The sequence below is a fragment of the Cetorhinus maximus genome, chromosome 12 (genome assembly GCF_964194155.1).
Source record: "Cetorhinus maximus chromosome 12, sCetMax3.hap1.1, whole genome shotgun sequence".
Classification (NCBI taxonomy): Eukaryota; Metazoa; Chordata; class Chondrichthyes; order Lamniformes; family Cetorhinidae; genus Cetorhinus; species Cetorhinus maximus.
In genome coordinates this window covers 59,043,158-59,069,457 of record NC_135890.1, presented here as the reverse complement: position 1 = coordinate 59,069,457, position 26,300 = coordinate 59,043,158, and the positions used below count along the sequence as shown (strand labels likewise).

At 44.7% G+C, this 26,300-nt stretch overlaps 1 protein-coding gene across 1 annotated transcript; it reads left to right on the top strand.

Moving 5' to 3' along the window:
• Positions 1 to 16,776: 16,776 nt before the first annotated feature.
• On the top strand, positions 16,777 to 26,048 carry LOC144687492 (uncharacterized). Its single transcript, XM_078553716.1, has 4 exons — positions 16,777 to 16,930; positions 17,012 to 17,115; positions 18,259 to 18,761; positions 25,231 to 26,048. The coding sequence occupies exons 1-4, from the start codon at positions 16,892 to 16,894 to the stop codon at positions 25,284 to 25,286; spliced, it is 702 nt and encodes a 233-aa protein (XP_078409842.1). The 5' UTR covers positions 16,777 to 16,891; the 3' UTR covers positions 25,287 to 26,048.
• The last annotated feature ends 252 nt before the right edge of the window (positions 26,049 to 26,300 follow it).

Genomic DNA, 26,300 nt, shown 5'->3' with positions numbered 1-26,300 from the left:
AAATTCTCCTCATCTCTGTCTTAAATGAGTGATCCCTTATTTTTAAAAAGTGACTCCTAGTTCTAGATTCTCCCACAAGAGGAAGCATCCTCTCCACATCCACCCTATCAAGACCCCTGAGGATCTTAAAGGTTTAAATTCAGTAGCCTCTTACTCTTCTAAATTCCAGTGGATACAAACCTAACCTGTCCAACCTTTCCTCATAAGACAATCTGCCCATTCCTGCTAGTCTAGTGAACCTTCTCTGAATGGTTTCTAATGCATTTACACCTTTCCTTAAATAAGGAGACCAGTACTGTATACAATACTCCAGATGTGGTCTCACCAATGCTCTGTACAACTGAAGCATAACCTCCCTACTTTTGTAATCAATTCCCCTCAAAATAAATGATAATATTCTATTAGCTTTCCTAATTACCTGCTGTACCTGCATACTAGACTTTTGTGTTTCATGCACTAGGACACTCAGATTCCTTTGAATCTCAGAGCTCTGCAATCTCTCACCACTTAGATTATAAGCTTTTTTATTCTTCCTGCCAAAATGAACAATTTCACATTTCCCCATATTATACTCCATTTTCCAGATCTTTGCCCACTCATTTAACCTATTTATGTCACTTTGTAGCCTCCTTATGTTCTCTTCACAATTTACTTTTCTACATATCTTTGTGTCATCAGCAAATTTAGCAACCATTCCTTCAGTCCCTTCATTCAAGTCATTTATATAAATTGTAAAAATTTGAGGCCCCAGCGCTGATCCCTGTGGAATACCACTCGTCACATCCTGCCAACCAGAAAAAGACTCATTTATGCCAACTCTCTGCTTCCTGTTAGCTAGCCAATCTTCCGTCCATGCCAATATGTTACCCCCTACACCATGAGCTTTTATTTTCCGCAATAACCTTTGATGTGGCACTTCATCAGGTGCCTTCTGGAAACCTAAGTACAGTACATCCACTGGTTCTCCTTGACCCAATGCACACAGCACAAGCAACCCGCTTGATTGGCACCCCATCCACCACGTTCAACATTCACACCCTCCACCACCGACGCATGATGGCAGCAGTGTGTACCATTTACAAGAGGCACTTCAAGAACTCACCAAGGCTCCTTAGACAGCACCTTCCACACCCATGACCACTGCCATCCAGAAGGGCAAGGGCAGTAAACATATGGGAACACCACCACCTGCAAGTTCCCCTCCAAGCCACTCACCATCCTGACTTGGAAATATATCGCCGTTCCTTCACAGTCGCTGGGTCAAAATCGTGGAACTCCCTCCCTAACAGCACTATGGGTGTACCTACACCACATGGACTGCAGCGGTTCAAGAAGGTAGCTCACCACCACCTTCTCAAGGGCAATTAGGGATGAACAATAAATGCTGGCCTAGCCAGTGACAACCACATCCCATGAATGAGTTTTAAAAAAAGCCCCTTTTAAAAATTAATTAATAATTTTAAAAGGCCACCATTTTCACAGGAGCAATTGTGGGTGGCAGAAGGGTGCTAGCCAGGTGGGTGGGGAGCATTCCATCATGCTGCTGACTTGTGCCTTTTGAATGGTGGATGGTTTCAGGTGAGTTGGGAGATGAGTAAGGGGATCCCAGCTGAGATCGAGAATGAAGATACCGACCCTATCCAACAATCTACTTGCTAGCTGAGAGATTCAGGATAAAGGCTGTCGCAGGAGCAGCAATATGCCCCTTCTAGCCGCCTCCACCATTCAATAAAGATCATCTACTGATCTTCTGCCTCACTCCATATTCCCAACCATTCCTCATATTCCTTGATTCTGAGACAACAAAAATCTATATCTGTGCATTAATATATCAAGAATGGAGCAAACATTTTTCCTCATCTCAGTCCTAAATGATCACCTCTTTATTCTGAGACTGTGCCCTCGTGTTCTGGATTTCCTAGCCGGGGGAAGCGACCTCATTCAGAATCTTGTATATTTCAATGAGATTGCCTCAGTTTACTCAGCCACTCACCATAGGACAACGCTCTCATCACAGGAACCTTTGTTGTACCACCAACAGGGCAAGTATAATCTTCCTTAAGCATTGAGACCAAAGCTGCACACACTACCCCAGGTGTGGTCTCGCCAAAGCCATGTATAATTGTAACAAGAATTCCTTGTCCTTTTACTCCAATGTTCTTGCAAATAAGTGCACAGGCAGCAGCAGAGTTTTGGATGATCTCAAGTTTACAGAGAGTAAAATTTGAGGGGCTGACCAGGACTGCATTGGAACATTCGAGCCTAGAGGTAACAAAGGCGCATTTGATGTTCTGGGACCTGCTACATAATCCCATTTTTAAAGTTGTGGTCTGTGGGCATCACTGGCAGGGCTGGCATTTGTTAGTGTCCCTGGTGGCCCTTATGGGGATGGTGGTGGGCCATCTTCTTGAGCTGCTGCAGTCCGTCTGGTGTGGGTGCACCCACGGTGCTGTTAGGAGAGGAGTTCTGGGTTTTTAATTCAGCGATAGTGGGGGAGCGGCAATATGGTTCTGGATCAGGATGGTGTGTGATTTGGAGGGAGGGCTTGCTGCTGGTGGTGCTCTTGTCCTGCCCTTGTCCTTCTAGATGGGAGAGGTCGGGAGTTTGGGGGAAGTGCTGTTGAGGGAGGATTGGTGGGTTGCTGCAGTTCATCGTGCGGTTGGTGCACACTGCTGCCATTGTGCACAGGTGGTGGATGGGGTGCTGATTGTGCTGCTTTGTTCTGGGTGGTGCGAGCTTCTTGGATGTTTTTTGAGCTGTGCCTTTCCAGGTGCGTGGGGAGTGTTCTGTTGCGCTGCTGACCTTTTGGATGGTGGACAGTTTCAGGCAAGTTGGGAGGTGAGTCACTCACTGTAAAGTTCCCGCAATCAGGCCTGTTCTTGTAGCATAGTATTTATGAGCTAGTCCAGCTAGGTTTCTGGTCAACGATAATCCCCAGGATGTTGGTGGTCAAGGATTCAGTGATGGTGATGCTGTTGAATGCTGGTGGAGTGTAACAGTTCTGTAATTCTGTGAAAGCGTTAAGATCCTAGGCACCACGGTGCACAAGAAAACAAAGTAACAACAAAAGTTATTTTAGAATAACTGAGACACATACACTTACATGCTCACTGCTCCAGCTTCTCCAATCACAGGTTCCCTCTCTTCCTATCTTGCTGCTACTCCAGAGACTGAATCTATGATTGGAGGAGCAGCAAGAATGAGCGAGAGGGAAACTTCGATTGGAGGATCAGCTCCTCACGGATTCTGTCTCTACCATGTACAGAGGCAACTTTTCTCTCATTGGTTGCCCATAAAATTGATTTTTTTTTTGTGGGCTTTTTGGTGTTTTCAAGGTTAAATTCACCAACTGCCCCCATGTATTTTGAACCCTGGCCTGTATGCCCCACTGCCATAGCACCACCCACTGCAGAGTCAAGCCCAATGCTGTGAGGGATATGCTGCTGGCCACCCTCAGGCTTAGAGCCAGACGCACAGGTCTTGCAGGACACGGCTGCAGTAACGCAGCTAGTAGTTGACCAACTGCAGGAAATGGTTGTCAGGAGTCACAGCCCATGTCAAGAATTGCCCACTTAGGGGTAGGGCGGTAAGGCCGTCCATTGGCCTTCCCGTCACAGATTAAATCTGAGGCAGGAAGGTGACAGGATCCCCACTCACCCGCCTGATTAAATGCCCCCACCACCAAACTTGCCATGGGGAGGTCATTAAATTCTGCCATATGCCTCTATTTATAAAGCTCAGGAATTCCATTAAAACCTTTTGACTGCTTTCCTAACCTGCCCTGTCACCTTCAACAATTTGTATAAGACCATAAGACATAAGATCAGAAGTAGGCCATTCAGCCCATCGAATCTGCTCCGCCATTCAGTGAGATCATGGCTGATCTGATAATCCTCAACTCCGCTTTCCTGCCTTTTCCCCATAACCCTTGATTCCCTTACTGATTAAAAATCTGTCTATTTCCACCTTGAATATACTTAAGACCCTGCTTCTACAGCCTTCGGCGGTAAAGAATTCCACAGATTCACTACCCTCAGAGAAGAAATTCCTCCTCATCTCTGTTTTAAATGGGCAACCCCTTACTCTGAGATTATGCTCTCTGGTCCTAGACTTTCCCACAAGGGAAAACAACCTCTTAGCATCTTACCTGTCAAACCCCCTAAGAATCTTATATGTTTCAATAAGGTCACCTCTCATTCTTCTAAACTCCAATGAGCACAGGCCCAATACTCAACCTCTCCTCATAAGAAAATCCTTCCATACCCAGAATGAACCTAGTGAACCTTCTCTGGACTGGCTCCAATGCCAATATATCTTTCCTTAGATAAGGGGACAAAACTGTTCACATTATTCTAGGTGTGGTCTAACTAGTGTACATTCACTTCCCTCATCTAAGTCATTAATATATATTATAAATAATTGAGGCCCCAGCACTCCCTGTGGCACTCCACTAGTTACAGGTTGCCATCCTGAAAATGTCCCCCTCATCCCAACTCTGTCCTCTATTAGTTAGACAATCCTCTATCCATGCTAATATACTACCCCCAACACCATGGGCTCTTAGTTTACATGCAGTACCTTATCGAACGCCTTTTGGAAATCCAAATATATTATGTCTATTGGTTCCCCTTTGTCTATCCTGCTACTTACCTCCTCAAAAAATTCTAATAAATTTGTCAGGCATGATTTCCCCTTCATAAATCCATGCTGACTCTGCTTGATTAGATTATATAATTCTAAATGGTGCTATTACATCCTTTATAATAGACTCTAACATTTTCTCAGTGACAGATGTTAAGCTAAATTGGCCTATAGTCACCTGTTTTTTGTCTCCCTCTCTTTTTGAGTAAGGTGTTACATTGGCAGTTTTCCAATCCTCTGGGACTTTTCCAGAATCTAAGGATTCTTGGAAGATTACTACCAGTGCATCCACTATCTCTGTAGCTACTTCCTTTAATATCTTAGGATTCAACCCTGGGGGACTTATCAGCCATTAGCCTCATTAGTTTCCCTAGTACCTTTTCTCTAGTAATAGTTGTTTTATTTGTTTCCTCCCCCTCTTTTGCCCCTTGATTATTTAGTATTGGAATGTTATTCATACCCTGGTGTCCCTGTTCCTACACACATGTAGAATTGTAGTTTATATTACTTTTTCTCATTCTTCTCATCAAAATGTATCACTTCACATATCTCCACATTAAATTCCATCTACCACATGTCTGCCCATTCTACCAGCCTGCCCATGTCCTTTTGAAGTCTATCACTCACCTCCTCACAGTTCACAATATTTCCAAATTTTGTGTTGTCTGCAAATTTTGAAATTGTGCCCAGCACACCCAAATCTAGTGTCCTGACCAATATGGAGCACTGCCTTCCTCCAGCCTGGAAAAAACCCCTCACCTCTACTCTCTGTTTCCTGTCGCTCAATCCAACCTTATATCCATGCTGCCACTGTCACTTTTATTCCATATATAACCACCTAAAATGCATTGCCCTCATCAACTCTCTCTGTTAACTCATCAAAAAGTCAATCAAGTTAGTTAAACATGATTTGCCTTTAACAAGACTGTTAATTTTGTCCCAGATTATCGTTTGTAAAATTTGTCTCACTGATGAGGTTAAACTGACTGGCCTGTAGTTGCTGGGTTTATCCTTACACCTATTTTTGAACAAGGATGTAACATTTATAATTCTTCAACCCTCAGACAACTCCCCACTCCCCCATATCAAAGGAGGATTGGAAGATAATGGTCAGGAGCTGTTCAATTTCCATCCTTACTTCCCTCCCTCAGGATCCTTGGATACATCCCACCCAGTCCTGGTAATATAATAATTTTAAGTACAGCCAGTCTTTCTTATACCTCCACTTTATCAACTTTGAGTCCATCCTATATCTCAATTACCTCTTTCTTCACTGTGTATGACCTTGGCATCATCTTCTTGCTTGTGAAATGTAGATACATTTCTCATTAATGTTAGCTGCTAGATTTTTAAAGTAATTTTTTTCATTCATTTTTTACATTCAACATGGTATTTGAGCTACTTTCTTCAACCCATGTGAATGTCTGAATCTTTATTTTACTCTGTGTAAAATGTTTAAAAAGTGATTTGCTTGCTTTTCATAGCTTGCTTGGCTGTCTGTGAGAATCCTTTCTTGTGATTGCTGCTTGGGAATCCCCAATAAAGAACTCGGCCATGGTGAGAGAGGGAAGGCTCTCACCACAGAGATTGCTAGACATCTCAGCTTGTCTTTCTTCAATTCAATGGTGAGCATCTTTGCTTCACTGCTGACTGCAAATTCTGGGCCAATTTCCAGCCCTCAATGGTTGCGGCAGGGTTAGTTTGTAACAATGTCGTAAATCCAGGAATTTTATGATCATCATTGCATTCAACAGGGATCCTCCTGGTGAGAAGGGACATTTATCAAGCTTAGTGCAGTGACCAAAGCAAATGGTCCAACAGTCTGGGGTGTGTTGGCACCCAGTGTGTAACTCAGTATGCTGCATGTTTCAGTGAATCAATTCTGGTCAGTGAGGTTAATGCCTCATTCCAAGCCCATTTCTGGCCCTGATTTTTTACTGGGATTTGAAAAATTTGAACTGTTCTTTTCCTTCTGAAGCTTCTATTTTTATTTTGAACTGCAAGGTTGATCCAGGGCTGGTGACCATCTGCTCACTTTAACACACACTTTGTGAAGTTTGACAATTGCTAGCAGCCAGCACTGAAGGGCAATGTAACAAGTGTGTCCGCCAGCGGGCTCCGGGAAGCCTGGGAAGGGAGGGCTTGGTGCTCCCCACTCGGTGTGTTTCGGTGGCAGAGCTGCCTCCCCTCAGTGGGAGAGGGTTCTTTATCCCACCAGCAGCAATCCAGCCCAGCCCAGTCCAGCCGGGTCAGATTTGGAACTGGAACAAAACACACTGTCACCCAGGCAACCGGGAGACGCCGAGACACCGCGGGAGAGTCCGTGACAGACCCAATTCCGGCAGCCTGAGCCGGAGCTGCCGCATTATCCAGCCCAGCCATCACTAGACCGGCACTAAACACCCCGGAGGGGGAACGCTCAGCCTCCAGGTCCGGGTTTTGCCCCTTAAGGTTTGAAGCGGGTTTGGGGGCGGGAGCGAGGGAGTGGGGGGGGGGGGGGAGGGGCGGTGTCAAACCCGACAAACTTTATTTTTACACGACCTCCTGGTAGAGCTCCTTCATTCGTGGTGTGAATGGTCAGGCAGACCGAGTGAGTTCTGATGAAAGCTCACAAACCCGAGGGGTTAACTGTCTCTCTCTCCACGGAGTGTTGCCAGCATTTTCTGTTTATATTTCAGATTTCCAGCATCTGCAGAATTGCATGTGTGTGTGTGTGTATGTTATATAAATGTGATTTTCTTATGTGTGATTGTGTGAGCCTGTATTTGAGTGCGTGTTTGAGCCTATGTTTGCCAGTATCTGTATTAGGTGTGTTATTCAGTGTTTGTGTTTAGGTATCTATGTGTGTGTGTGTGTGTGTGTGAGTCAACATGTTTTTTATTCATTCTTGTGATGTGTGCGTCACTGGTAAAGCAAGGGCAGCATTTATTGCCACCCCTAGTTGCCCTTGAGATGGTGGTGGGGAGCTGTGTTTTTGAATAGAACAAAGCTATAATAAAAACAGAAATTGCTGGAAAAACCCAGCATGTCCGGCAACATCTGTAGTTCCAAAGAGGAGTCATATCGTCGACGTTAACAATGTTTCTCTGTTTCTCTCCCCACACATACTGCCAGATCTGCTGAGTTTTTTCCAGCACTTTCTCTTTTTATCTCAGTAATTTGTTTTTATTGAAATGTTTTGCTTGGCCATTTCAGAGGGCAATTAAGAGTCAACCACATTGCTGTGGGCTTGGAGTCACAGAGCCAGACCAGGTAAGGATGGCAGATTTCCTTCCCTAAAGAACATAGAGAACCAAATGGGTTTTTATGATCGGCCTTACTGAGGGTAGAATTGTCCCAGATTTGCACTAAGTGTGGTAGCGGGCCTGAAAAAAGACGTTTTACCCGCTGGCCGCAATGGTGGATTTTTGCGGCACATCATTCCATTCCCGCCTCATTAATCATGTAGCCACAGGAATCATGCTGTCCCACTGGTGGGTGGCCTCTGATTTGCCCACAATTACCTCTCTGCTTCCTCACACCGGGCGCCATATTTGAACTGCAAATGCACGCACACTTCTCAATGTTTGCAGCCCAGGGCTGCTCTGGTGAAGACATGGCCCCAAAAGCCAAGAAGAGTGCAGCCCCCGGATTCAGTGATGCAACCCTGGGATGCCTTCTGGACACTGTGGCAGCCCGCCACAATGTCCTCTACCCCTTCTCTGGCCACAGGAGGCCCATTAGTCTCACCACTCTGGCTTGGGAGGTGGTGACAGTGGTGGTCAGTGCCAATGCTGCACACAAGAGATCAGCCATCCAGTGCAGAAAGAGGATGAATGATCTCGTTTGTGGCACCAGGGTAAGGCAACCATCTCATCACTCTAAACTCACACACTCACGCGGCCATCACACATTCACTGGCACCTCGCTCACTGCCAGCTCAAGGGACATCACCACTCACTCTCTCTCAGACACTCACCTCTCCATCTGGCCTCATCTCTTCTGGAGACTGCCTCCTCAAGCCTCGCCATCTTAAGGCCCACTTGCACAGATAAACATGTGCCCCCAAACACACCCTGGGATACCTACTTCCCCAGTACAGCCCTCGCCCTGCAGCCTTTTCCCTTGCCTGAGGCCACTTCTCTCCATTCCCCAAACATGCCCTCGCCCTGCAGCCTTATGCTGGCCTGGTAGTTAGAGACCTGCCTGTGAACCCCCTTAAAAGTGATGTGGCGCTGCCTGCGAAGCCTGGGGCTGATGACCGCGAGTGCTGCCTGAAGCAAGGTAGGCAAACAAACCTCAAAGTCCCGAACAAAGCACAGCTCACCAGGTGCATGTCGCTTATGTGCAGTTGTGAAACACATCCGGATGTTCCAGTCTGGGGGGATGATTCTGGTGAGCAGGGCTTATGATGAGATGCTAAAGTATTGAAATTAGGCTCCCGATGTGCGGTGGCAGGAAATGTGGCCCACCATTGACATGTGAAGTAGATGATCGTAAACTGGTTTCACAATGGCGTAAAACTGATTTTTGGCTTTCTTGCCCAAGTCCTCCATGATGCCTGCCGTCAATGGGATTGGATGATTACACCCTGAGACTAACTTTTTATTGCAGATTTATTTAATTCGCCAAATTTAAATTCCCTCTGCTGTGGTGCGATTTGAACTCATGTCTATGGATAATTCAGGCCTTTGGGATACTCATCCAGTAACATAACCACTATTGTATTGTACGTGTGCTTGTGTGTGTGTACACGTACATACACGTGCTTTTGTGTGTGTGTCTTTTTAATTGAACTCTAAAGAATATACTGTCACATTTGATGAAGCAAGCGTGAGTCTTTGTGTACGAGTGTTTCGTTGTGTGTTCAGGCTCTAGTCAGAGTTCTTTGGGTCTTGTCTATTCTCCCAAAGTAAGCTGCTTGAGACTGTAGTTTGTTAAAACCATTACTCTTAGTTTACAGCTACTATGTACATATTGGGGACTCCTGCACGAGGTTGGAACTTCTCCTTCCTCCAGATCTCTGTTACTCAATCATGTGATGTTACATCATCATTACATCAGCATCATGTGTTCCTGATGTTAATCCTTTACTCTGCATCTCCCCACAAGTCTTTATCCCAATTATATATATCCACCTACATCTCCCCCCAAAGTTTCAGACTTCACAAGGTTAGTCTCTGAGGTACCATGACCTATCGCCCTGATCTTGTCCTGATTTCTTTCTTAGATTGAGGATGTTCCACATTCTCCCTTCTGTCAGTGTGAGCGTTCTTTTCTGGGTGGCTGTTACGGACAGGAGGGGAGTTAATGTAGACAGCCCTGATTTGTCCTCTCACAACTTGTTGTATCCTCAGAATTACTGTTCTGTCATTGAAAGGAAGGAGATCATCAATGGTTGTGAGGTCCTTTCTCCTTTTGAAGTATAGCCATAATTCTGGATTGGTAGGAGTTTAGTGTGGCCTTCCATCCATACCGTATTCTTTTATCTGGACACATTTGTCATCTTGCTGCTGTGTTTATTGTATCTCCTGCAACTTCTTTGCAGCAGCCTGTAAGTGTTGAGTAATGAGGGATGTATATGCTTCCACTTCCTCAATGAAATGCCAATCCTCTAGATTGATTCTTTCAACTGGGTATCCTCGATAATGTATCTGCTGTCATCTGATTCTACCTGTAGTCTGTTACGGAGTCATATCTCATTAATCTTAGTCTGAACTGTTGGATTCTAGGCGACATCTTTGCAATCTCTTTCATGTTCAGAAGAGTGACTAGTGGTTTGTGATCTTTTCAATTTTGAACTGCAATCCCATCACGTAGTTTGAGAATTTCTCACACGCCCGTATTGCTGCTGATGCTTCCTTCTCAATTGTAGCATTCCTTTTCTCTGTGTCTGTGAGTGACCTTGAGGCATAGTAAATTGGTCTACATTTACCGTCTCTCTGCACTTGGAATTATACTGCACCCAGATCTGTAGACGATGCATCTGCTGCTACTATGGTCGGTGGTTCTGGGTTGTAATGTGCCAAAATTTCAGAAGAAATTAGAAGATTTTTGATTTTCTCAGAAGCATTTTGCTGGTCCACATTCTAGTACCACAGTTGACCCTGTCTCAACAGCTGTCTCAAGGGTTTATTGACCTCTGCCAAATTTGGTAGGAACTTGCCCACTTGGTTGACCATTTCCAGGAATCTCTGAAGCTCAGTAATATTCCTGGGTTGCGGAAACTCTCTGATCACCTTTGTTGTTTTTGTAGGTTGACTGTTATTCCAGAGACTTGCTATTCCAGAGACTTGCATGCCGTGACTTAGAAATTTGATCATAGTTTTGGCAGACTCACATTTTTCATTCAATGTTAGGCCTGCACCCTGTAAGATTGTCAGGACTGCTTAACTCTATGGTCATGCTCTTCTCTCATGGAGCCATGTAAAAGTATGTCATCCATATGGCATATTACTCCTTCCATGCCTTCTAGGGTTTGAGACATTGTTCTCTGGAAAATTTCTAGAGTGGATGCAATTCTGAAAGGTAATCTATTGAAACAATAACGACCGACTGGCGTTATATAAATGTGGTCAGCAATTTGGATTCTTCATCCAGAAGCAACTGCCAAAATCCACTGTTTGCATCCAATTTGGTGAATAGAGTGCTCTTAGCTAGTTTGGCAAGACTCTCATCCACTGAGGCCATTGGGTAGATCTCACATTCCACTGATTTGTTTAGTTAAGTTAAATCCACACAGATTCTAATTGAGCCATTTGGCTTTGGGACAGTGACCATTCCTGAACGCCATTTCATTGGCTTGGTTACTGGTGAGATAACCTCCTGCTGTAGCATGTTCTCAATTACTCTTCAGTCTTCCCAATCCTGTAAATAATCTTGGAAATTCGTTCCTGAATGTATTGCTTAATGCTCATCAGCAATTTCATCAACTTTATAGATTAGCTTCAATTTTAAGCATGCCTTCCTGCTTAGTAGGTCAGTGAGCATAGAGGTGATGGGGGAACAGGACTTGCTGTGAGTTAAGAAAGGGGTAGCAGAGTTTTAGATGACCTCAGATTTACGGAGAGTAGAACGTGGGAGACCAGCCAGAAGTGCGTTGGGATAGTCAAGTGTAAAGGTAACAAAGACATGGATAAGGGTTTCAGTAGCAGATGAGCTGAAGCAGAGGATGAAGTCAGGGAGTGTATCAGAGCTGGAACCAAGTGGCCTTAGCAACGGCGCAAATATGTGGTCAGAAGCTCATCTCAGGATCAAATATATCACCCAGGCCGCAAACAGTCTGGTTCATTCCAATGCCAGGGAATGGAATAGTGCTATTGGGAACCAAAGTCAATGGTTTCAGTCTTCCCAATATTTAATTGGAAGAAATTTATGCTCATCCAGTACTGGATGTCAGACAAGCAATCTAACAATTTAGAGTCAGTGCAGGAATGGAGAGAGGTGGAAGTGTGGTAGAACTGGGTGTGGTTAACAGACATGCCAAAACTAACACTGTGCTTTCAGATGATGTCACTGAGAAACAATGCATAGATGAGAAATGGGAGGGGGTTAGGGATAGATCCTTGGGAGACACCAGAGGTAACAGTATGGAAGCAGGAAGAGAAGCCAAATTGGAAGGATAATTATGTGAGAGTCTTGTGGCACAGTGGGTAGCCTCCCTACCTCTGGGCCAGAAGATTTGGATTCAAGTCTGACTTCAGGACTTGACCATGTTCATCACGTGGCCAAACAGGTTGATTATCAGCTTGTAAATCCTTTCAGGATGCCTCATGGGAGGCAGTAAGAGTGGAAGAGTTTTCTAGTTAGCAATACTGCAGAAGGCAACAGCAAACCGTTGCAGTACTTCATCAAGCATAATCATGGACCAGTCCAACGGAAGTCCATGGTTGTCAATGCCCTCTTAGGGCTTGGTAGCTAGAAGAGGAGGATTGATGTGAGATATGTCTGGTCAGTTGAAGTGTGGAGCAAAGAGAATCTCAGAACAAGAACAGGACTGGTGAATAGCAGTCAAGTTGTAAGTAAGCAAAAATGTTAAATATATGTTTAATTCTAGAACTTATTTTTATACAGAAACAATACTTGTGTTAGCGGAATTGGGGTTTATGGAATTTTATGGGCCTGGGGGAGCCCTCGGAAACAAAAAGGTTGAGAACCCATTGCTGTACAGCATAATTAACTGTACAATTGTTAAAAGCCTCCCTTTTTGCTTCTCATTTTACCCTCCATATATTTAGGGAGCTCAACCTTAGGATGCTCTTCCTTTGACCTTAGGATGCCCTTCCTTTCCCCCTTATAGGAATGTGTCTATTCTGTAGCTGAAACATCTCCCCTTTGAAGACCTGCAATTGTTCAATTACTGTTATACCTGCCAATCTTTCATTCCAATTCACTTGAAAAGGGTCCATTTTCAACTCACTATAGTTAGCCGTCGCCTAGTTATATATTTTTGAGAGGTGCAAATAAGGAATTGAGGATGAATGTCTTCACATAGTGGTGACTATGTGGAACCCACTGCTGTGCGGTTGGTTGGAATAGACAACATTGATGCATTTAAAGGGAGGCTTGATGCATACATGAGACAACTGGGAATACAGGGACATGGGGGGAGGATAGGATGAGGATATTAGAGTGGGCAGAGGCTCATATAGACACTGACCCAGAAGAATTAGGCCGAACGGTCAGTTTCTGTGCTGTACATTCCATGTAATGGATGGAGAGAGCTGTTACGTGGGCTACACTGTCCTCTGTGCTCTCCAGAGTGTTTCTTGCTGCAGATCACTAGACAGGATAAAAAGTGCCCAAACTGGAGTCAGCATAAGTGAGGCTGTCTTCCATTTTAGGTGACTCCACAATCATTGTCAACAGTCAACCCCTCAGATATTCACGATGCAGAAGAAAGTGGCCAGGAGAAAGTGGCAGATCTGGTTGAAGAGCCAGGATGAAGATAACAACAACTTGCAGGAGCAGAGGGGCCTGGGTGTATAGATGCATAAATCATTGAAGGTGGCAGGACAGGTTCAGAGAGCGCTAAATAAAGCATACAGTGTTCTGGTTATGTTGAACTTGTATAAGTCACCATATTGTAGGGTGTTGGTTACAGTTTGGTAGGTCTGAAGAAGTCTTCATAGTCATATGTAGGTTAACTGTAAGTCTTTATTGACTCTTAGAACCATTTACAAAAATACCGTAAAGGGTACAAGCTAGAAGCTGTCTCCATGCTTGCTGGTACACGCGGCTCTGTCCAACACTAGACTGACCCTCGGTGCGGGTCATGTGCTCTCTTACATTACTGTGTAGGCGGTACTGTACTCAGTCCCACATTAACCCTATATGTGCTTAGACCCTTATGCTAAGTTCGGCCTCAGCTGGAGTATTGCGCCCAGTTCTGGCCACTGCACTTTAGGAAGGATCTGAAGGCATTAGAGAGAGTGCGGAAAAGATTCATGAGAATGGTTCCAGGGATGAGGAACTTCAGTTATGAAGATTTTCTCTGGAGAAAAGAAGGCTGAGAGGAGATTTGATGGAGGTATTCAAAATCATGCGGGGTCTGGACAGAGTAGATAGGGAGGAACTATTCCTACTCATAAAAGAATCGAAAACAAGAGGGTACAGATTTGAAGTAATTGGCAAAAGAGACATGAGGAAAAACTTTTTTACGCAACAAACGATTAGGGTTTGGAATGCACTGCCTGAGAGTGTGGTGGAGGCAGGTTCAACTGAAGCATTCAGAAGGAAATTAGATTGTTATCTGAAAAGGAAGAATGCGCAGGGTTATAGGGAGAAGACGGGGGAATGGCACTAGGTGAATTGCTCATTCGGAGAGCTGGTGCAGACATGTTGGGCCAACTGGCCGCTTCCTGCACCGTAACATTTCTGTGATTCTGTGAAATAGTGCCTGTAACATAGTAAAACAACCCAGGGCACTTCAGAAGAGCACATTCAGACAAAATTTGACACCGAGGCTCATAAGGAAACATTAAGACAGATAACAAAAAGCTTGGTTAAATCTGTAAGTTTAAAGGAGCCTTTTAAGGACTTTTAAGGAGGAGAGAAAGGCAGTGAGATTTAGGGAGGGAATTCTAGAAATTGAGGACTAGGCAGCTGAAGGGATGGTCACCAATGTTGAGTCAAGAGAAACTATGAATGTGCAAGAGGAACACTGATTCTCAGTTAAAGGGCTAGAGGAGGTTATAGGGATAGCGAGGGTCAAGGCCATGAAGTGATGACCTAGCACAAGGAGGCAGAGCGCCAAGTGATTCTTTAGGCCCAGCAGCCAGCCCCACTCACATACTCTCCCTGCTGGGATGACTGGTAGAAAGAAGTGAGGTAGTTTGTTTACATTGCAAAGGACTTCACAAACAATGAGTGTTTTTGAAGTTAGTTACAATTGCTCTTAGTCAAACACAGCGGTCAGCTTGCACACAGCAAGATCTCTCAAACAGCAGTGATAATCTCTTTTCATGGTGATGGTTGAGATGCAAACATTGATCAGACACCCCTCCTACTCTTTAACTTGTGCCATGGGAATTTTTAATTCATCTCAGCTTTTGTTTCACGTCTCATGCCTCAGGCTGCACCCATTCAAGACTACTTTGAAGCAGCAGCCTCGATTTTTGGGCTGGATTTTACATGTGCCCCCACCAGGTGTGTTTTCGGCAGGTGGGTCATGTAAAATATGTTGGGTCACTAGTGCGCCCCCCCCCCCCCCCTCCCCCTGCTGCCTGTCCTCGAGCTGACCCCATAATACACAGGTGGACGGACACCAGAATGGGCAGCCCACCTGCCATATGTAAATCAATAATTACAGGTCAATTAGGCTTGTTAGAAAGTCTATTGACCTGGATAATACTCTGCCCACTCCATAACATGGCTGGCATGGGCAGGCTGTTTTTTTATGGCCTACATGAGAAAAGGTGGGAAGGAAGGTGTGGCATTTGGGGAGTGCATCGGTGGCACCCCCCGCCCCCAAGGTATCAACCCCTCCTCCCTTCCGCACTATCTGCCCTCCAAAACCCGCCACTGACTAATCTCCTCCCCCCACCTTCCTGGTATCCAGGATTCCTTCTTGCCCTGTAACCCTGGGACTTAGCTTTCTGGGGCAGCCATCCATCTTCTTTGTCCTTCCTGCAGCACCATCAGCACCCACAAAAGAGCTCTGGGACTGCTGGAGCTGCTGGCCAATCAGATTGGCTGGCAGCTCCCGGGGGCTGGAATTCCTGCTGAGATGAATTAAAAATTCCCATGGCACAGTTTAAAGAGTAGGAGGGGTGTCTGATCAATGTTTGCATCTCAGCCATCACCATGAAAAGAGATTATGTCATTGCTGTTTGAGAGATCTTGCTGTGTGCAAGCTGACCGCTGTGCTTGACTAAAAGCAATTGTAACTAACTTCAAAAACACTCATTGTTTGTGAAGTCCTTTGCAATGTAAACAAACCCCACTCTCAATCTCTTTAGCAGCCCCCCTCCCCTGTCCCACCAGCGAGTTATAGTCACTTCTTCGGGTGTGTCAGCTTCTGGCCAACTTTCCTCCTTGTGTTGGGGGGGTGGTTGTGAGCAGTCTGCCGCACCCCCACCCGCTCCTGTAAAATGCAGCCCCTGTGTCTAAGTCTGCAGAGTGGGGTTTGAAACTTCAAACGTCTGACAGTACAGAAGTGAGAGTGTTGCCACTGAATCAAGGCTGATTCTTAAAGCCTCAAGCCCATACATAGACACCAAGGCTCGCACTGGAGCCCAGAGGACAGACAGAAATCACTCACAGGAGCATGTTAATTGTAGTTCCACGTTATCTGAGCCTGTCTACACAGAGTTTCCTAGGGGTGGAACAAGATTAATAGTGAATCAAAGGAATGGGATCCATGATATTCGAATTGGTGCAGAGGCCAGTGTTGGTGAAGGGGAGGGCTGTGTATCTGGTAGCTATACAATACACCTGCGGAGAAAGGAGAGTATGATTATTGGGTGGTGACGGACACATAGGCGACGCACTTGTCAGTCAATTTGTAACAAGTCCTAAAGTTTCTGAGCATTAATTTCAACAAGTTGAAAGTTAAGTTTCCTGCCAATCGAAACTCCAATTCACAATCTTGCCAAAGCAAGATCCCCCAATGGGAAAATCTCTCCAATCGAAGGTGCTTCTCTTGCCTTTCTCGTGTATCGAGAAAACTTGAAAGGGGCTTTTATGAGCAGAATAAAAAATATGAATTGATTGGTTTTGACGTGTCTTTGTTTGAACAGGTGATGGCAGTGCATTTGGGCAATCTTAAATAATGTCTCTGAACGTCACCGATTTGGTATTTTTTGACCAGGTAAGAAAATGGCAGCTTCTTTAAACTCAATTAAACAATCAACAGGGAAGCAATAGTAAGAATCTAATTCTATCTCAACAGGCAAGTTTTAGAAATTTTAAAAAACCACAGAAGCAGGCGCAAGATGATGTAAGCTCTGGAATTGTTATTCCAGCCATCAGTTCACGAGTTAATTCAATTAACAGGTAAGATAACTGATGGTCACTAGTCAGCACAGAAACAGTATTCATACAATACTTGGAGTTCCAGCACACAGAGAAGCAGTGCAGCATTAAGGATGCAAATTTTCTTAGTCCTGCTTTGCCTGAACTATAAATGTCTGACCACAGTGACGCAGTGACTTTGAGTCTGTCTCACCCTGACCAATGGTACCTCGAAGCTGCATGGGTGCACTGCAGTCCAGAACGTAATACACAGGGGGCAAACAGGCCAGGAACAACCAGTGTTCCCTCAAAGATGCATGCAGGCACATATGAGCAGCATCCTTAAAGGGACTGGGCAAGCCGGCCACACAATGAAGGGAAATTAAAGGGAATATTTACCCTGACCGGGTTTGTCTTTACCCATTTGCAGTGGGCAGTTATTTAGTGAGGGATTGCCAGAATCCAAAACTAGGAGCCATAAATATAAGATAATCACAGATAAATAATTCTTAACTTAATTTGCCTCATGTTGGTTAGAATGTGGAACTTGCCACCATATGGAGTGGTTGAGGTGAAGAGAATTGTTTTTTCTTTATTCTTTCATGCTGAGCACTAGCAAGGTCAGCATTTATTGCTCATCCCTGATTGTTCTTGAACTGAGTGGCTTGCTGAACCAATTCATAGGGCAGTTACATTGCTGTACATCTGGAGTCACATGTAGGCCAGACTAGGTAAGGACAGCAGATTTCCTTCCTTAAAGAGCATTAGTGAACCAGATAGGCTTTTATGACAATTGATGATCATTTCATGATCACCATTAATGAGACTAGCTTAAGTTCCACCAGCTACCGTGGTGGGATTTGAACCCTTGTCTCCAGACCATTAGCCTGAACCTCTGAATTGCCAATCCAGTGACATTACCACTATGCCACCTTCTTCCCCCCAGAATAGATGCATTTAAGGGAAAACTGGAAAGGACATGAGGGAGAAAAGAGTAAAAAGCTATATTGATGGAGTTTGATAAAGTAAGATGGAAGGAGGCACCTATGGGTCATATACACTGGTGTGGACTAGATAGAGTCTGCCTTCATTCTGTAAATACTATGTACTTCCATCTGGTGACTCTGGTTTTTTTAAAATCTGGGACATTAATTTATTCCAGTTTGTTTCTTCCATTACTTTCAGGCAACCTAAGAGCAAAAGACATTCCACATCCCCACCATTTATTACTAAAAGTAAGGGAGATGATGCTGAGACACCCGAACGACCTAGTTCAGCTGGCATTGGGGTTAAAGTCATTGTTTCTGCATACGCTGACGAAATCGAGTACATGCGTTATTTTGAGAAACTGAAAAACGCTGCCCCTTCGTTGCTGACCAACCTTGATAGGATGATTCTTCACTGCAAGATTGTTGGAATCCCATTCGCCCGGGGCCTTGAGAACATCTTGAACTACAGCTGGAGTGATTTAATCAAGGAGGTGTCCTACAGCAGGAAGAGATGGCCACCTGCAGCCTGCCAATACACTTGTGAGCCGAGGAAAGCCTTGCAGAAAACGACACAGAGTGCTAGTCTGTCACCTGACAGCATCAAAAGCAGATCCAAATCCACGTTGATAACAGAGGAGGTGAAAGAAAAAGTAACCATGAGGATGGAACAGGAACCCATTTCAATTAATTCAGTCAAGCGTAAGTCAATCTCAGGCACCAAACACAGTGCTTCATCTACCTAGTGCTATCTCAGCTATAGAAAGAAAGACTTGCACTTATATAGCGCTGTTCACAGCCTTGCAGCATCCCAAAGCACCACAGTAAATGAACTACATTTAAAGTGTAGTCATTTTTATAATATGGGAAACATGACAGCCGATTTTAGCACACCAAGGTCCCACAAACAGCAACTAAATAAATGACCAGGTCATCTGTTTAGGTGTTAGTTGAGGAATAAATATTGGCCAGGAGGCCAGGGACAATTCCACTGCTCTTCTTCAAAATGGTGCCCGTGGAATCTTTTATGTCCACATGTGAGAGCAGACACATCTCACTACTTCTGACAGTCAAGCATTCCCTCAGTACTGCGCTGGAGTGTCAGCTATAAGTTTGTGCTTAAGTCTCTGGGATTTCAACCTACAACTTCTGACTCAGAAGAAAGAGTGCTACCACTGAGCCAATATGAGAATTAGAGATAGATTGGGAAAAACACAGAAAGGAGAAATTTGAAGGAAGATTGAGGGTGAGAAAGAGAGTTCAATGCATGTAGAGTTGGGGAAGGAGGGAGGACAAAGAGATAGATGGACAGAGAGAAAGGGAAGGAGAGAGAAATAGTGAGAAGAGTGCAGGATTGTTACATTTACTAGATTCTTGATTCCATAGAGATCAATCAGTTTGATGTTCATTTCTAATATATCCCAAGATTTGCAAACCCCTGTATTATCAGGATTCTGTTTGCTTATAATGAACCAGTAAATAAATTGAAGGAATGTGCAAAGTGAGCACATATCCAATTAACATTTGGTTCAAATTTCTCCGTGGCCTCATCCCTCCCTATCTCGATAAACCAAATTTCAAGAGTTCGACTCTGTAAGCTTTCATCCTGTTATGACGGTATAATAGCTTCTTGTTCAATGTCTTGAGGAAGAATTTTTCGCTCAACGTGCAGCGCACGCCTGACCCACCTGAGCGTGTGATGTCGTCGGGTGAACGTCCAGATGCCATCATGCACTCGTGCAATATTTGGGCCGGCAGGTGTGCACAAGAGTCGGCAATGTGCCCATTGACAATTAAGAGGTCTATTAAGGCCATTAAAGTAGTAATCAACAGTGATTTTTCATTGCCCATCCAATGTTACAGTTGAAAGGTGTGCGAGTCGGCCAGGCGGTCTTTGCCTTTTTGAGGAAACCTCATCCAAGAGCGGGATGAGGTTTCCAATATTAATCTTAAAAATTAAAAATGTTTGGACAGAATTTACATCTGCCATATGTTCAGGTGACAGATCCTGATGCATGGATGTTTTTTTTTCTGGCATTTAAAAATCTTTATTTACGGCTTTTGAATTCTTCAGCTCCCTGGGGCAGCTCTCTGCCTTCAGGGAGCTTTCTGTAAGTGCTCCCCTGCACCCACACTGATTTCAGCGCTCGGCCTTCTCCTGCACCTACCCAACAGCGCTGAGCATTTCAGTGCGCCAGCCAGCATGAAATCGTGTTCGGGGTCCAATTGCAGGTGGCGGCCCGTTTCCCAGCCACACCCGGGCCCGTCAACCACGCCCACGCACCAAATTCAAAATCCTGCCCTTGGATTTAGCAGCAAGAGTAACTAGAACTCCCTACCTAACAGCACTATGGTGTTCTTAGACATAGACTGCAGTGATTTAAGAAGATGACTCACCACCAGCTTTTCAAGGGCAGCTAGGGATGGGTAATAAATGCTGGCTCTGCTAGCGATGCTCACATCTCAGGAAAGAGTAAAAAAAATGTTTCCTGTACATGATTTATATCTAGTTTAGCATTGCTGGTTTATATTTTCTGGTTTAGACTTTGCAGGGACAATTTTATGTTCAGAAACTGGGACTGCTGCATAAAATCCGACATGATGATGTTGGGTCACTAACCGTGAGGCTATCTGTGTTCATTGTTATTATGGTGTAAATCGAACAGCAACTTCCAGAGTCTGCACATGCACAGTTAAATGTAGATATCTGGAAGTTTCTGTCTGAGTAATCCTGCTAAGTTATAACAGTACCTTGCTGAGAGATTCGTCATTGAAATCAGTGTAAGGGTATGAAGTTGCTGTACTAGCTACCCACTAACATGGCAGGAAAGATTAGGGCTGGTGCATTCAGCTGTAAGTGAATTTTTAATGGTGTGATAAGTCATAATTATTACCAAATAACCTCTCTGGCCCTGAAAGTTTAATTTTACTAGGGTGGAGTCTTATTTCCTCCAAATTTACTTAGTCAATGTAGTCAGCAGCTGTCCCTTGATTCGAGGATACATCTACTCAAGGTCGCGAGTTTCTGCCCTGGGTCTTCGTGTGACTGAACAGGCCGATTCTCTGCCCACAGATCTTCAGGCACATGGGGCAGGATGTCCCACGAGTGCAGGGTTTGCTTCTTTTTCTTTCGTTCTCTGCCACTGCTCTGCCTCATCATTAAGATGTTGTGACTCAAAGCATGATGCAGTTTGATGGACAAATTGTTGAACGATTGGTAGCAAGGCCCTTCCAGTCATTAATGTCAAAGCTGCTGAGCTTCCAGGAGAGCCTCAGAGTCCCTTTGTAGTGTTTTCTTTGCCCTCCCTGGAATGTTGGCCATTTGAGAGTTGGGAAAACTGGACCCGGCTGGGGAGATGGTTTTCAGCCATCCTGATACAGTGTCCGGTCCATCAAAGTTGACTTTGAAGGAGTTTGGTCTGAATGCTTACTGAGCTGGCTTCAAGAAGGACACTAGTATTTATTTGAGGGTCCTCCCATTAATTTCATCGGAGGTGACAGAGGCATTGCTGGTGGAATTTCTCTCACGCTCATATGTATCGCTGATACACAGTCCAGGTCTCACTGCAGTACAGGAGTGTGGTGACAACAACTGCTCTGTCCACTAGGACTTTTGTTGACTTGCGGAGATCGTTGTTGCCAAACACTCACTGCGGTAGTTTGTAGAAAGTTGAGCTGATGTAGCTGATCCGGATCTCCTTGTCAATTGTGGTCTTTTGAGAGAGGTGGCTGCCAAGGGTATGGGAAGTGCCCAGATCAGACGTGGGTTGAATTTATGAGTTTTATTTTGGCAACATTCAAGGACAGACCGAGTCTCTTGCAATCTGGTGCAGAGTGGGCAATGACACTACAGTTACCCGCCAACTAGATCATGTATATCTATGGTGGTCAGTTTAGCTTTGACATGGAGGTGAATGAGGTTAAAGATCTTTCCATCCAGATGATATTTAATACTGATACCAGAAGGCAGTTGATTTTTGATGTGGTGAATAACCACTGTCAGGTAGTTTATAACCAATGTGGAGTCTCATTTCTTCACAATTTACTTAGTGTTAGAGTTAGAAAAACATAATTTTTTTTTCACTTTTTCTGTCAGTCTCTTTCATTTCTTTCCTCTAATCCCATCTATCTTTCCCAATCCTTATTCATCATCGCTGGGTAAAGATCCTTCCCCAACAGCACTATGGTGTACTTAGACTCATACTGTGGTGGTTTAAGAAGGCAGCTTACCACCAGCTTCTTGAGAGCAATTGGAGATGTATAATAAATCCTGGCCTTGCCAGTGATGCTCACATCCCATGAAAGAATTTTTTAAAAATGTTTTCTGTACATGATTTAAATCTAATTTAGAATATATTTCCTAGTTTAGACCTTGTGGGTGGAATTCCACGTTCAGAAATCTTGACTGCTGCCATCCCACTCATCCATAAAGTCTGGCTTGATGATGTTGGTCTCCAACAATAAGGAAGTTGGGCACATTTCCCTTTCCACCTCCCACGTCTCCACACCAACCCCTCCTGTGCCTTTCATCACTTTCAAATCTGTACACTGGAATCAGTCTTAATTCCCTGGGTGAAACACAATGGGAGTTCAACTAATCAGTATTAAAAAAAATCAAACAAAAGTCAATAACTGTGGAATAGCAGACAATATTTTGTACCCCAGCTATGCCTGTCTCTTTATGGGGTACGTGGAACATTCCTTGTTCCAGTCCTACTCCGGCCCCCTCCCACAACTCTTTCTCCGGTACACCGATGATTACTTCGGTGCTGCTTCATGCTCTCGTCTGAACTGGAAAAATTTATTAATTTTGCTTCCAATTTCCACCCCTCCATCATTTTCACAAGGTCCATCTCTGACACTTCCCTTCCCTTCCTTGACCTCTCTGTCTCAATTTCTGGTGATAGACTGTCCACCAATATCCATTACAAGCCTACCGAATCCCTGTAAGGACTCCATCCCATTCTCTCAATTCCTTCGCCTCCATCGCATCTGTTCTGATGATGCCACTTTCAAAAACAGTTCCTCTGACATGTCTTCCATCTTCCTTAACCGAGGTTTTCCACCCACCGTGGTCGACAGGGCCCTCAACCATGTCCGGCCCATCTCCCGCACATCCACCCTCACACCTTCCTCTCCCTCCAGAAACATGATAGGGTCCCCCTTGTCCTCACTTATCATCCCACCAGCCTCTGCATTCAAAGGATCATCCTCCACCATTTCCGCCAACTCCAGCATGATGCCACCACCAAACACATCTTCCCTTCACCCCCCCGGCGGCATTCCGCAGGGATTGTTCCCTCCGGGACACCCTGGTCCACTCCTCCATCACCCCCTACACCTCAACCCCCTCACACAGCACCTTCCCATGCAACCGCAGAAGGTGCAACACTTGCCCCTTTACTTCCCCTCTCCTCACCGTCCAAGAGCCCAAACACTCCTTTCAAGTGAAGCAGCATTTCACTTGCACTTCCCTCAATTTAGTCTACTGCATTCGTTGCTCCCAATGCGGTTTCCTCTACATTGGAGAGACCAAACGCAGACTGGGTGACCGCTTTGCAGAACACCTTCGGTCTGTCCGCAAGCATTACCCAGACCTCCCTGTTGCTTGCCATTTCAACACTCCACCCTGCTGTCATGCCCACATGACCATCCCTGGGTTGCTGCATTGTTCCAGTGAAGCTCAACGCAAACTGGAGGAACAGCACCTCATCTTCCGACTAGGCACTTTACAGCCTTCCAGACTGAATGTTGAGTTCAACAATTTTAGATCATGAACTCCCTCCTCCATCCCCACCCCCTTTCCGATCCCCCCTTTTTTTTCCAATAATTTATATAGATTTTTCTTTTCCCACCTATTTCCATTATTTTTAAATGTATTTCCATCCATTGTTTTATCTCTACCTTTTAGCCTTTTTCGATTCCTTCACCCCACTCCCACTAGGGCTTTCTGTACCTTGCTTGTCCTGCTTTCTATCCTTAATTAGCACATTCCTTAGATAATATCACCACCTTCAACACCTCTTTGTCCTTTTGTCTGTGACATCTTTTGGTTATCTCCACCTATCACTGGCCCTCTATCCAGCTGTACTTGTCCCACGCACCCCTTAAACCAGTTTATATTTCACCTCTTTTCTATTTTTCCTTAGTTCTGTTGAAGGGTCATTCGGACTCAAAACGTTAACTGTGTTCCTCACCGCAGATGCTGCCAGACCTGCTGAGTTTTTCCAGGTATTTTTGATTTTGTTTTGGATTTCCAGCATCCGCAGTTTTTTGCTTTTATCTTGTACCCTTTGTTCAGCCTTCATGGAGAAAAGCACATTCCTGTACATTTAAATTAAGTAGATCCACCATGTGTCATATGTTTAAAGCCTCATTTTGTAAAGGATTTTTGAAAACATCATGAGCAGATTCTGTCTATTTTACATTAGGTAAATTTGAAGTAACCAAACTTTCTTGGTTCTAACATAATGATAGACAATGCTGGAAATGCTCAGACATCTGGCAGCATCTGTGGGGAGAGAAACAGTGTTAACATTTCAGATCAATGACCTTTAATCAGAATTGGAAAAAGGTGTAACAGGTTTTAAGCAAGTACAGAGGCAGTGAAAGTTAAGGAGGGGGAAAGAGCAAAAGAGAAGATCTGTAATGGGGTGGAGTGTGAGAGTGATTAAATGACAAAAGGGATAATAGTACATACATCTACTCCTACATCTTATGGTCTTACGACAATTTTTTAATCAGTAAGGGAGTCAAGGGTTATGGAGAAAAGGCAGGAAAGTGGAGTTGAGGATTATCAGATCAGCCACGATCTCATTAAATGGTGGAGCAGACTCGATGGGCCAAATGGCCTACTTCTGCTCCTACGTCTCATGGATGAGTGTCTAAATCTACAGCCCACCTGCCATTTTTTTAAAAACTAATTAAAGACCAATTCAGCTTGTTAAACAATCCAATACACCAGAATAATACGTTGCCCATGCTATAATACAGTGGGTACATGGGAAACATTTTCAGAGCATGTCACGTTTTTTATCAAAAAATGTTGCAACGGCGGATATAAAGACTGCAAGTGGAACTATGGCTGACTTTAGCAGAAGCCGCTGCTGAAGCTGGGAGACTTTGCTGGTATTGTTACTTTTGTTTTTCATTATATTTCAACCATTATTAGGGCACTTCCTCAGGGCAGGGGCCAAAAAAAGAAGTACTCCAATCAACATCAAGTAAAACGGCATTTGTACATCGTTGTGCCCTTTGGGACTTGTCCATTCTGTTGGTGGAACCTCCTCCAGAGAGGAAGAGAAGGAAAAAGGAGGAGGGCAGCTGGCTGGAGATAGGTGCGCCATGAGGTGCAAGAAGGTGGGCAAGCTGCTGCTGAGCAAGGGCCTGTGGAGGACAGACAGCAGCACCAGGCAAGCAGAGGTAGGCGAAGGCACTACCCTGCCAACCATTTCTACAGGATCAAGATGTCTTAGCTGCACCTCTCAAGGGAGACAGTCACATCCCAGTGTGGGTGGTCACTTTGGCTTTGAACTTCTTCATCTCTGGGTCATTCCAGGAAGCATATGGAGATCTTGGTGGAATTTCCCAGCCTGCAGCCCATCACTGCATTAATGTTTTCGTGGATGCTTCCTACGTGTGGACATTTACACTCCCTTACAACAAGCTAAGGGATTGATTTTTTTTTGTACCTTCACCTGGTGTTAAAGGGCTGGTAACAGGCTCAAAATGGCGCTGGTGGCTTCAGCGCCCTGTTAAAACCAGCAATGTGGCCAAATCTGTTTTGAAAGGGGCCTCCGGCTACATGTCCAAAGCACCTGTTATGTTTCAGGCAATAAACCTATTTAAATATGGGAAACAGACCCTGATGCTATTTAGGTTGGGACTGGCTGGAACCTGCGCCATGCTTACTCCTTCCAGTTTCACAAGTCATGAAGCCAAAATTACCAGAAACTGAAAGCTAAATAAAATGTTACTGCACCTGGGGTGAAACAATTGTTTAAACATTTGCTTTATGGTGCACTAGCGGTTCAAACCTTAATGAGAGCAAGAAATTCCCATTAGTTCGGGCTAATTTTAGACAGGGGCAGAGGAGGGGAATGGTGCTGAGCGTGGGGGATGGGGCAGGAGGGTGTTGGAGGAGGGGGTGTTGGAGCAAGGGGTGGGGGATGGAGTGGGGATAGGGGATGGAGCAGGAGGGTGTTGGAGGAGGGGTTGATGGAGCAGGGGATGGTCAATGGA

What these genes read in the sequence shown, in the direction of transcription:
- LOC144687492 (XM_078553716.1), top strand. Translation starts at nt 16,892, where the DNA reads ATGTCTCTGAACGTCACCGATTTGGTATTTTTTGACCAG. An exon ending in ATTTGGTATTTTTTGACCAG is followed by an intron (nt 16,931 to 17,011) that starts GTAAGAAAATGG and finishes CTATCTCAACAG; the next exon opens with GCAAGTTTTAGAAATTTTAA. An exon ending in TTCAATTAATTCAGTCAAGC is followed by an intron (nt 18,762 to 25,230) that starts GTAAGTCAATCT and finishes AACCATTATTAG; the next exon opens with GGCACTTCCTCAGGGCAGGG.